At 41.7% G+C, this 11,646-nt stretch overlaps 1 protein-coding gene across 2 annotated transcripts; it reads left to right on the top strand.

Moving 5' to 3' along the window:
- Positions 1-2,049: 2,049 nt before the first annotated feature.
- LOC105002642 (glutathione S-transferase omega-1-like) lies at positions 2,050-10,657 on the top strand. Of its 2 annotated transcripts, none has more exons than XM_010859397.1 (6): positions 2,050-2,346; positions 2,760-2,868; positions 6,066-6,288; positions 6,893-6,991; positions 9,542-9,648; positions 10,431-10,657. In XM_010859397.1, exons 2-6 carry the CDS (start codon positions 2,810-2,812, stop codon positions 10,582-10,584), a joined length of 642 nt encoding a protein of 213 aa, XP_010857699.1. In that variant the 5' UTR covers positions 2,050-2,346; positions 2,760-2,809; the 3' UTR covers positions 10,585-10,657. The 2 variants fall into 2 exon arrangements, with proteins under 2 accessions (XP_010857699.1, XP_010857698.1); XM_010859396.1 differs by having other exon boundaries at positions 2,050-2,592.
- The last annotated feature ends 989 nt before the right edge of the window (positions 10,658-11,646 follow it).

Raw genomic sequence — 11,646 nt, 5'->3', positions numbered from 1 at the left:
TCAACCAACGGGAGAGCGGCGAGTGAAGCAGGGGGGCGGGCCTCCAGTGGGTACTGCAGTGGCCCAGGCTAGGGCAAATAGTTACATTAGTAAATACCGACAGTCGACTTTAACGTTGAGTGCTGACCGTCCAAGCGCCGGTGCAGGCATAATTTCATTCACTATTCAAATCCCCAATTAGCCCCGTTTTACAGAAAAAGAAAGGGAGGATAAGACAATTTCCCCAAGATTACAAAGCTGAGTAATTTACAAATTACAAAGCTAATTTAAAAGACTTTAAAGCCAAGTCTGATATGCAAAACTTTCAATTAATGTACACTTTGTGGTGTACCCTCGGCTATTTCAAGGACAGCTTCTGGAAGTAACTGATAAGACAGGTTAGCAATTTGCCTTACTTCTGACCTTCCCTCTCAGACTGTTACTTGCCCTCTCTTCCCTTCTTTCTTCCCTCTCCTCCAGTCCTCCCCTCTTCCCTTCTTTAGGGCTCTCCTTCCTGTCTTGCCAAATTCTTACCTTCATTCCGTTGAGAAATGTTGATTGAGTTTCTCCTGTGCATTCTGCTAGTCAGTTGGAACTGTAGAGGGAAGTACTCAATAAACCAATCTATTCTAGGAATAGAAAAGAGGTTTTTTAAAAGCCATACTGAGGATGAAAGGCTGGGAGACAGACTCAAGAAGCAGTTGAATTGTGTTCCACCAGACAACCAACCCTGCTCACACCTTGATCTGGGACATCTAGCCTCCAGAATTATGAGAATAAATTTCTGGTGTTTAAGTCACTCAGTTTGGGGTATTTTGATAATGGCAGCCCTAGCAAACTAAGACAGGCATGGAATCATAATCAAACTCAGGCAGGAAGGCTCCAAGATGGATGTGTTTATTAATTACCACAGTCTGCTGCTCCAGTAATAGAGCTAATAAAAAATAAAAACACACCATGCCTCTCCCTTCCCAAATAAATGGAACAGTTCAGTTCATTTCAGTCGCTTAGTTGGGTCCGACTCTTTGCGACCCCATGGACTACAGCACGCCAGGCCTCCCTGTCCATCCCCAAATCCCTAAGTTTGCTCAAACTCGGTCCATCAAGTTGGTGATGCCATCCAACCATCTCATCCTCTGTCGTCCCCTTCTCCTCCTGCCTTCAATCTTTCCCAGCATCAGGGTCTTTTCCAATGAGTCTGTTTTTTGCATCAGGTGGCCAAAGTATCGGAGTTTCAACTTCAGCATCAGTCCTTCCAATGAACATTCAGGACTGATTTCTTTTAGGATTGACTGGTTGGATCTCCTTGCGTCTAAGGGACTCTTAAGAGTCTTCTCTAATACCCACAGTTTAAAAGCATCAATTCTTCGGCGCTCAGCTTTTTTTATAATAATAAATAAATGGCACAGTAGTCAAATAAAACATTGACTACTCTTTTCCAAAGAGAGTAGGAAATAGCAATCCACTCCAGCATTCTTGCCTGAAAAATTCCATGAACAGAGGAGCTTGGCAGGCTACAGTCCATGGGGTCACAAAGAGTCAGACATGACTGAGCGATTGAGCATGTACTCTTTTCCAGTATCTGTATTATGTGCTCTGGAAGCCCCTCTTTCCTAATTAAGAGGGGGCTGAATGAGTGGATGACCTGGCCAGACAATTTTCATAGACCTATAGACTAAATCCACTAACCTACTTGACTTTGAGCATGTACGCCTTCTAGAGCTTCAAAATCCCCATAGTTAGTAGATTTTTGAAAGCAGCATTATCCTTCAGATACTAGTAATATCCAAATTTGTACTGTTTCCTTTGGGTTAAAATTAAAAGGATGTGTCCTAAGAGTAACAGTAGGGACAGCAACCCTCCCAGTAGTCATATTAAGTTAGTCCAGACAGAAAAAGGGAAAAGGCTCTCCAGGTGGCTCCACGACTGGCCCTGGGCTATGGAAAGGAACCTTGGGAGAGCATGTTCTGGAATCTTGAGCAAGCACTGGAGCCCAGGCCACAGGCCCTTAAGTATTGGAAACCTTGGGGTAGGAAGAGCTGCAACTAAGTCAGAGCCACGTGACTGCGGCCAGCGCTCGCCTTCCGCCGCCAGGGTGCCTGGCGTGGGAGGTCAGGGTCTGGGTGGAGCGTGGATCCACTCACTTACAAAGTGAAGACCACCATCCTTCGGGGTCAGGAAAGGGCTCTGAGGATTTTGAGCGTCATTTGTGCATCTCGATATGTCAGCACCTCTTGGCCAGCACGATGAACTCTGGCACAGTCGCCACCAGAGATGTTTTAATTAAGACTTAACCCCCACCAAACCCGGAAGGCCGGCGCTGCCTCAGGGCTTACGGGGTGGCGTCCGGCCGTGATCACCCACCAGGCGAGCGGGCTGCGGCGTGTTCCTTCTTGCAGAGGGTGGGGAATGCAGCAGAGTGCGGGGCAGGGCCGCCCCGGAGGGCTTCTGCGCGCGGGTTTGGTTTACTTCTGATAGGAAGGGAGGGAGGGAAAGAGGGAAGGCGGGGCGATCGACTTTTTAATTGGCCTGCAAACCCCTACGAACCCCGGTGCCAGCTTTATCTGTGCGGCGGCGAGATGTCCGGAGGATCAGCTAGGAGCCTGGGCAAGGGTGAGACCTGCCGACCGTGATCCGACGCGTGCTGGGGGTGGGGGGGTTGGGGTGGTTCTGCTCCGGAGCCGCGCGGCCTAGGAGACTTCACATTCGCGGGAAACCAGCCGGATGCTGGATGTCCCCACTGCGGTCCAGGCTGTAACCGCGTCCGCTTCTCTCCGCAGGAAGCGCCCCCCCGGGGCCCGTCCCCGAGGGCCTGATCCGTGTCTACAGCATGAGGTTCTGCCCGTATGCCCAGAGGACTCGCCTGGTCCTGACGGCCAAGGGTATCCGGTGAGGACCGAGGCAGGGGCCACTCCCAGCCTGCCCGGAACCAGGGGCTTGGGGAGGCTTGGGCAGCCCGTGGGCGGGGTATGAGAATCTCTGATAGGGTCCCCACAGCTTTCTTTACTGCCAAATACACTATTCTCAGCCTTCTGCGGGGTGATAAAGGCCTAGTGGTAAAGAACTCGCCTGCCAGTGCAGGAGACAATGAGACTCGAGTTGGATCCCTGGGTTGGGAGGATCCCCTGGAGGCGGGCATGACAACCCACTCCAGTATTCTTGCCTGGAGAATCCCATGGACAGAGGAGCCTGGCGGGCTACAGTCCATGGGGTTGCAAAGAGTCATACAGGACTGAAGCGACTTATTGCATGCGTAGAAAGCTATGAACTCTGTTCCCCTGGTGGGGAGTGGAAGGAATGCCGTAGACCACTGCACCAGTTGAGGACATCTCGTTTAGATTAACCTAACCGTTTTATGGGTCAGCAAAGCTGGTGGTATGCAGAGATCACTGGAATGGGAATCACAGGCAACGGCTCTTTTAGCTCTGGCACATCCCTAAATCCTTCTGTACTGCCTTCTCCTTCATCCCATTTCATTCACATCCTATTTATCTATATATTGTTTGCATTTATTCTGAGGATATAGCCCTTTCCTGAACAGTGGGTAATTTACCCTACTACAGAGTCCAGACCTTGACTATCCTACTGGTAGAGTGCTGAATTAACTATATGGTGCATTTTCTTATAGCTTGAGTTTTTGAATAAAATAAAGTGTCTCTGTCTTAAGATTCAGATTTTGGGGAAGCCCCACAGAAACTAGTTATCTACAGGAAATATCCAAGTCATTGACTTTTCTCTGACTTGAACAGCCATTGGAACTGCCTCTCTTCCAGTGACCTTTGGGATCTGTTGAACAGACATCAAATACCTGTGATGTGGGAGTTTAAAACATAGCCCCCATTCCAAAGAAACTTTTCATCTATATGCTTAGAGTTTTAAAATTAACTTTAGCCTGCTAGAGGGAGAATTAAGCAGGCAATACTTTTCCCTAAAAAAAGTAAGCTATATATTCTAAAGAAAAAAAACCAAATTATTTTTGGATTAATCACTTCAGTAACTCTTGTGTCTTTAGATGAAACTGATTCTAAATACATAGCAAAATATTTAACATTTAGTAACATTTATCAATACATAGCAGATATCCAATTCAATTGGATTGAAAAATGACATATCTTGTGCTCATACAACTGAAAAGTTCAGGATCAAGACAGCTGAATTTGGAGGCACAGAGTTCTGGGTTACTGCCCCTCTGGAACTCTAGATTGAAAACTTTATCTTTCTGGGACAGTTTTCCAAAGGAAAATTAAAGTGATCTTATCATAAAAGCGCACGTATGGAGAGTGAAGGGTGGTAACTGTTGCTGAACAGTGCAAACAACAGAGGAGCCTGGTGGACCACAGTCCATGGGCTCGCAAAGAGTCGGACATGACTGAGCAACTAACAAACTATGTTCATGGGTTAAAGTCCCAGGAGACTTTGATTAGATAAGTGGTAGACTTTACCACATGACAGAATCTACTAAAGCACGGTTTTCTCTCATCTTCCAACTTGTTCAGCAGGTATGTCGCCCTGTTGGCTCATCATTACCAAGATACCAAAATGCATATGTGTTCTGAGAGCCTTCTTTATTACAAAAGCCCAGGATTTACCCTTTCTTTTCACAGTATGAAATTGCAGAAATCTTGATTGGCAGGGAGCCTCATTGTTCTTACAGTGGCTTGTGTCTGAGTATACAGTAATCTGTCAGCAGACGAACCCTGTAATACATACACACAGATGCCAGTATTCAATCTGGCTATTCCTTTGTTTCCATGGTGGAGAGGGTGGGGTTGTGTATTTAATAGTACCTCAAGCTAAATACTATTGTAGCTTCTGAGGTGGATGGGGAGAAAGGAAACAAAAGATGTTAGGGTGTATTATTTCTGAGTAACTAATCTGTTCTATTGAACACTCATCCAGCTTTGAAATGATATGGATCTGGCTGTAGCAATTATATGAAACTTCCCTTCCGCTTATTTCCCCTAAAATCTCTCAGACAAGAGAGAAGTTAGATAAAAACCATCTTAGTATATGTCTGGACTTCACCTGTTTCTTCTTTATGGGTTTACTTAGTGTGTTTACCCATGTGGCAGTTTTAAAAAATATCAATGCATGGAGATTTAATCTGGGAGCTTATTTTGTGGTTGAATATTTTGGATTCTCTAATATTCTTATAAAAAAATGACTAGCTTTCTATTCAAATTAGCAAAAGGAATTTAATTTTATCATATTGATTCTATATAGCGGGTGTGGACAAACTCAATTAGTAGGCTGATTTATTTTTGCAATTAAGATACATCTTAGTCCCAAATGGAATATCTAATTGAGTCTTGAAGCATTTCCACTTATTTATTCAACCAGTGTGTACTGAGTACCAATCTGAAAATGTTTATATATTTTTTCATAGCATATAAATCTGTTTAAAACTTTGCTGACTTACATGTTTGTTTATGAATATGACCAAGACACACAAGATCACTGCTTTACTGGAGCTTATATTGTAGGGAGGTGACATAACAAACATGTAATTAAGTGAGCAAAGTAATTTGTTACATATCATCAGTACAATGGAGAAAGTAATTCAAGAAATATTGAAAAAGGTAATTGTGGCCAGATCATAATGACCAAACCGGAAGTCATAGGAAACATGTGAGGGGTAAGCAGGGGCCAGATCACATGGCATGGGAAGGGGTTTAGAGTTTATCCTCATTGCAGTGAGGAGCACTTGAGGGCTGTAAGCAAGCAGGAGGTGGCCTCCTCCAATTTACTTTTGTAAATGGATGTGGAGAATGAACTAGAGGGAGGTCACAGGGGAAGCACAGGGGCCAGTGGGACTGCTGTAGAGATTCAGGTGGCAGGTGATGTCTTGGACGAGGTGGCAAGTGTTAAAGCTGAGAAGCAGATGAAGTCAGACTGATTTGACGGTCTAGCTGACAGGTCTTGCTGATCCAGGTGATTTGAGGAAGAGGGGGCAGGGGGAAGGAATAAAGGCCACGCTGACTCCCAAATTGGGGTCTGATCAGCTCAGTGGGTGATGGGACCAATGACATTTTATTCAGGAATACAAGAAAAATGTTACTGTCTTCACTGTCTTCTGTGCTTTTCAGGCATGAAGTCATCAACATAAATCTGAAAAATAAGCCTGAGTGGTTCTTCAAGAAGAATCCCTCAGGCCTGGTGCCGGTTCTGGAAACCAGTCAGGGTCAATTGATCTGTGAATCTGCCATCACTTGTGAGTACCTGGATGAAGCATATCCAGGGAAGAAGCTGTTGCCAGGCGACCCCTATGAGAAAGCTTGCCAAAAGATGGTCTTGGAGTCCTTTTCTAAGGTGCGTGTTTAAGCAATTTCAGCTCCTATTGAAAATGTCTTTGTTTTTAAAGCTGAATCAGTGCTGTCACTCTAGGTTCAGTGATTTGGGAGGGAAAGACAAACAGGATTATGCTCTTGCCGGCTCTGACATGTCCATGAGCTCTTTCATAATCTGGACCCTGTTTACTTTTCAAAGTTACATCTCTTCACTGTTCTCCTAATACTTTATATTCATGTCATGCTGAATATTTTTATTTTTCCCAAACTTGCCACCTTCTTCTCTATTCTTGCTAAAAGACTCTTTCTCCTTCTCACTTTGCCAAATTGTCTTCAAGTCTCTTTCATGTACAGTACATGCCATTCAGTGTCCTTTTAAGATATATTTGATTCAGACTCACCAAAATGGCTTATTTGCAGCTTATAAAATCCTGAACAGTATAGCATCTTTGGTAACAAAACTGTTTCTAGGATCAGTATATAACCTCTGTGAAGAGGAACTCGTGCACATATCAAGTATATAGAATACCCTGACACGGACTGTGAGGGTTCTATCCTGCCTTTATGTGACAGGGTCAGTATGGTTAGCCTCACACTGATAAACTAAGACATTATTCTCTGTCTAGGTACCACCTTTGATATTGAGGATTCTTAGAACACAAAATAAGGAAGACTGCTCTGGCCTAAAAGAAGAATTGCATAAAGAAATCACCAAGCTAGAGGAGGTAATCAATCCCTTCTCCTTGATTCTTATTGGATTAAGTGATATATTATACCCACACTCATTTCTCCTCTTTTCTTCATACTCCTATCTCCAAAATGAGTTTAAGGTACTTAGAAATAACATCAAATAGGAAATTTTCGTTTACAACAGATAGCAGCTGTAAGCTGCTGTATTTAAGATACAAACCAAAATACCTAAAAATGTTTTGTCATGGGCCTGCTTTTAAAACTTTTTATTGCACTGACACAAAATATTAAGGAAAATTTTCAACCGAATTTCCACAGCTTTACACCTGTTTATGTTTTTCCATGCTTGTTTTCAGTCCTTGAACATATATTTAAAACGTTAACTATAATCAGAACATAAGTCATTGTGGTTTTTTCCACTTATGTTATATAATAAACTTTATGGAAATAAAATTATTTTATACATTAAAACTTAAAATTATATAAAAATGTTGATTATATAATGAACATTTCCCACAAGAGTCTGCCATTAGATACGCTTGGGGAAACCCAGGTGTGTTTTTTCCTCCTTTGTGGGAGAGATGCTATTTGGACCTTTATATGGAATTCTCTTCCATTCACAGTCAGCCTTAGGTTTTTACTGAGGGAAGACACAGTTCTTGTCTCATATGGAAATGCATCCTAACCTTTTATCATTAAGTTTGAAGTTTACTGTAAAGTGAGTGAAGTCACTCAGTTGGTCCAACTCTTTGTGACCCCATGGACTATAAACCACCAAACTCCTCTGTCCATGGGATTTTCCAGGCAAGAATACTGGAGTGGGTTGCCATTTACTGTAGATTTTGTCAAAGCTTTTTTTCCCATTAAGAAAGTTCTATTACTAGTTTGTGAATATTTTTTAAAAAGTCATGAAAGTGTTGGATTTTATTGAGTGTTTTGTCTTCATCTATTACATCTGCTGAAATGTTCACTGAATATTTTCCCTTTAATCTGGTGAATAGTTATGGTAGCATTGACAGATTTTTCTGGTGTTGAACCATGCCAGTATTACTGTGTAAAACCCAGTTGCTTTCAATGGATTTTCATATATATTTTAAAACTAGTTGATATTTGATTATTGCACATTTGTTCATAAAAGAGACTACTTTGTTCTTATCATATCTTTGTGTTTTTTTTGTTGTTGGTGTGGTTGTTTGTTATTTTGGCCATGCCAGGAGGCCCCGGGCAATGAAAGCACAGAGTCCTAACCACTGGACCCCCAGGGAATTCACTAGTTGGTTTTTGTATCAGGGATTTTCTCAACTCATAAAATGAATCCCGTTACTTTCGCTGGTTTTCTAAGTTCTGAAACCATTTGATAGGGTTTGGCAATTTGTGTAAAACATTTGAGTCTGGTGTATTTTATAGGGGTAGAGTTTTTATCAGTAGTTCAGTTTCCTTAATGTTAATTGATTTTCAGGATTTTTGTATTCCAGTTTTGTAATTGGATTGTAATGAATTGTAATTCATTTGTAATGAATCAGTTTTGTAATTTATATTTTTCTTTAAAGTTACATATTTCATATTCTCATATATACAGACAGAAAGAGAATCATGTTTCCTGATTAAAAAAAATCTCTATGTACAACTACAGCTCACTCTTGAACAAGGTAGAGGTTTAAGGTGCCAAGTCCCCAAGCAGTAGAAAATCCACATACTACCTACTAAATTTGGGGTTAGTTGGGGGACATATAATTTTCTTCCCATCTAATTTCAGACTCCAGGTTAAGGACTCATGCGTTAAAGTAAGTGGTACTATTTCCATGTTTCAGGCTGCTGAGAGTATTTCCTTCTGACTGAAACTATCATACTTAATTTAACATGCATAATATAATTACCAGGCCCTACAATTTAAGGACAGACCTAGACAATATTGGTTCATTGTACAATTCTGAGTGCCTAGTAACTGCAAGGCACTCTGCTGAATAGTATGGGAGGTAGAAAGTGAGAGGCAGTCCATACTGTTTAGATAATTGGTTTTATAGTAGACCAAAAATAAATACTCAGGTAGATATAAATAATCTATCTACAATGTAGGATGTTATAAGGGCCCTGAGAAAAATCATGGATGTTTTATAAAATGCTTTGGTGTTTATTAGCCAGATAATATTCTCAATCTTCTGTTTGCAAAACCATAATATTAATTCACCTCCTTAAATTTCAGATATATACTTTGTACTTGGTTTTCAAAGAATTTTACATGGCATTGTTTAATAGTTAATCTAGTTGTGTCCAGTTTATTTTCAGTAAAGTTTTTATTGACGTATCGTATGCAGAGACTTACCCAAAGCGTAAGAGTACAGCTTGAATTTACAAAGTGAACATTAGTAAATATTAGTTTTGGATGATTTCTGTACTCTGTACAAATGGAATCATATAATATACATTTTGGGGTCTGACTTCTTTCATACAAGGTCAAGTTTCTGAGGTTGTGTGTGTTGTGTATAGTTCATTCCTATTCTTTGTAGTGTTCCAGCATATGACTACTGCACAGTTTATCCATTTTAGTCCTGATGGACAGTATTCTTATGCTGTTTAATATTCAGGTTCTGACTGATAAGAAGACAACCTTCTTTGGTGGCAATTCTCTTTCTATGATTGATTACCTCATCTGGCCCTGGTTTGAACGTCTGGAAGCTCTGGAGTTGAATGAGTAAGACACTTGAATATTTTTTGCATAATTTAGGACAATGATAACCAGAATAATATAGACTAACCTTTCATATAGACAAAAATTAATGTATCTCATTCAATTGACATGAATGGGAACAAGCAGACAGGAGGAGACTTGGACTTTCCAGAGCATGTCCTATACCTACACCCTCCATTTTCTCCCATCTCTGGGCTGGGCAGGGGTGGGGAATTCTGTAACAGGTAGTAAAATGTTTGAAAAGTGATTTACTTCTCCCCTCCTGGTTAAAAACCCATAAGGATGCACATTTTCGTAAGGACATCAGGCAGGATTGTGTGACCAATGCCACCTTCCATTTACCAGCAAGAGTCCCACACTGTTTCCCAAACTCCATGTTTTGAAGTTTAGCAGCCACCTTGGCTTACTCCCATTTCCTAGAGCTTAGAACTGCTCAGTTGCTATTAGTCATGGTCTGACCACAGAGTAATAAATATGTCATGTTCTTGATTGTCTTTCACATTCTCATTTTAAAAAGCTATCAGTCTCTTAGTTTGGACAAGTTCTCAGGTTAACTGAGCAAGTCACTTCACTCTAGTCTTAGATTCCTCTTCCACAAAACAAGGACCTCTACAATATCTTCCAAATCTCATATTTTATGATTATGCACATCTTAAAGAAGTATTTCTAAAGAATGCTTTGAAAAGATTAGAGGAAAATGATATGAAACTGTAGAGTTATAGGAGCCTTTGCAATGCCTTCCTACTTAGCCTAGTTCATCCCTTCATTATTTCCATCTCCCACAGGTGTGTAGACCACGCTCCAACTCTTAAGCTGTGGATGGCAGCCATGAAGAAGGATCCCACAGTATCATCTCTCCTCACTGACGTGAAGACCTTTCAAGGTTTCTTCAACCTCTACTTGCAGAACAGCCCTGAGGCTTATGACTATGGACTCTGATGGGGATGAGTCAGCAATGAAGACATAGCTGATACTTTCCTTCACTAATATGAATAATACCATGGTTTTATTTTACCACGTGCTCTCATGTCTTACTGAATCACCTCTGATTTGACACCAAATTTGGCCACACTGTGGGCTTTCCTCAAGGCCCTCCTGCAGCAATATAAACACATTTCCTGTCTCAGGGTGTTCATATGACTCTAAGGGTTCTATCACACTCCATGCTGAAAATTTCTAAGTCACCTCTAGTGAGAGCTGGAAGTCAATCTGGATTTTTAACTGCCCATAGGACATTTCCAAATAGATACTGTGTTGTCATTGCAAGAGATGCCCTTTAAAGTTTGTCTTCTAGGTTCTGAGTTAAGAACTTCTCAATTCCTCATTCTTTCATTTCCATGTCTGACTCAGTTTCATGCCTTTTATACAACAGTAATAACTGCTGTTGCCACTGAAGTCCAGACCCACATTAACTTCAAAGCCAAGTGACTAGGTGGTCTCCTATTGGCTCTCTCAGGCTTCAGTCACTAACCCTTTCAAAATCCTTCCTACCAAATCCTATGCTGCCCAGCACAAAAGGTGTTCCATGTATATAACTAAATGCTGAGAAGGCCACATCCATTCTAAAGCTGGATGAGTAATTCAGAAATACTAATGTCTTTATACACTTCCATAGCTCATTGGGCTTCTTACTATTCACTTTCTATCATCACATCACCTCCATGAGAAAGTAGGTCCGGAGAGCATCATTTCATTCTACAGATGATTCAATTAAAGTCCTGAGGTTAACTGAAGTCTTAAGATGCTGGAGGAAAGTGCTGGAGAACATACGCAGTACAGGGCTCTTATATCAGAACTAGGGAGCGGTTTCGACCTGCCCTCATACTCTTAAAAGAGCGCCTAGCAATCCCCTAAGGCTCACCCCTGGATTTCCGATTCGGTAGGTCCGGGTGGGCCCAGGAGTACATATATGAAATGGGTCTTTCGTCCTATGGTGATGCAGGCGACCTGGGGGCCGCACCCTAGGAGGCAGCAGCGAACTGACTGACTTCACAAAAGGTC

The sequence above is a fragment of the Bison bison genome, unplaced genomic scaffold (assembly GCF_000754665.1).
Source record: "Bison bison bison isolate TAMUID 2011002044 unplaced genomic scaffold, Bison_UMD1.0 scf7180017864456, whole genome shotgun sequence".
Lineage (NCBI taxonomy): Eukaryota > Metazoa > Chordata > Mammalia > Artiodactyla > Bovidae > Bison > Bison bison.
The sequence above is the reverse complement of the archived record's forward strand: the minus strand, read 5'-3'. Positions and strand labels throughout refer to the sequence as shown.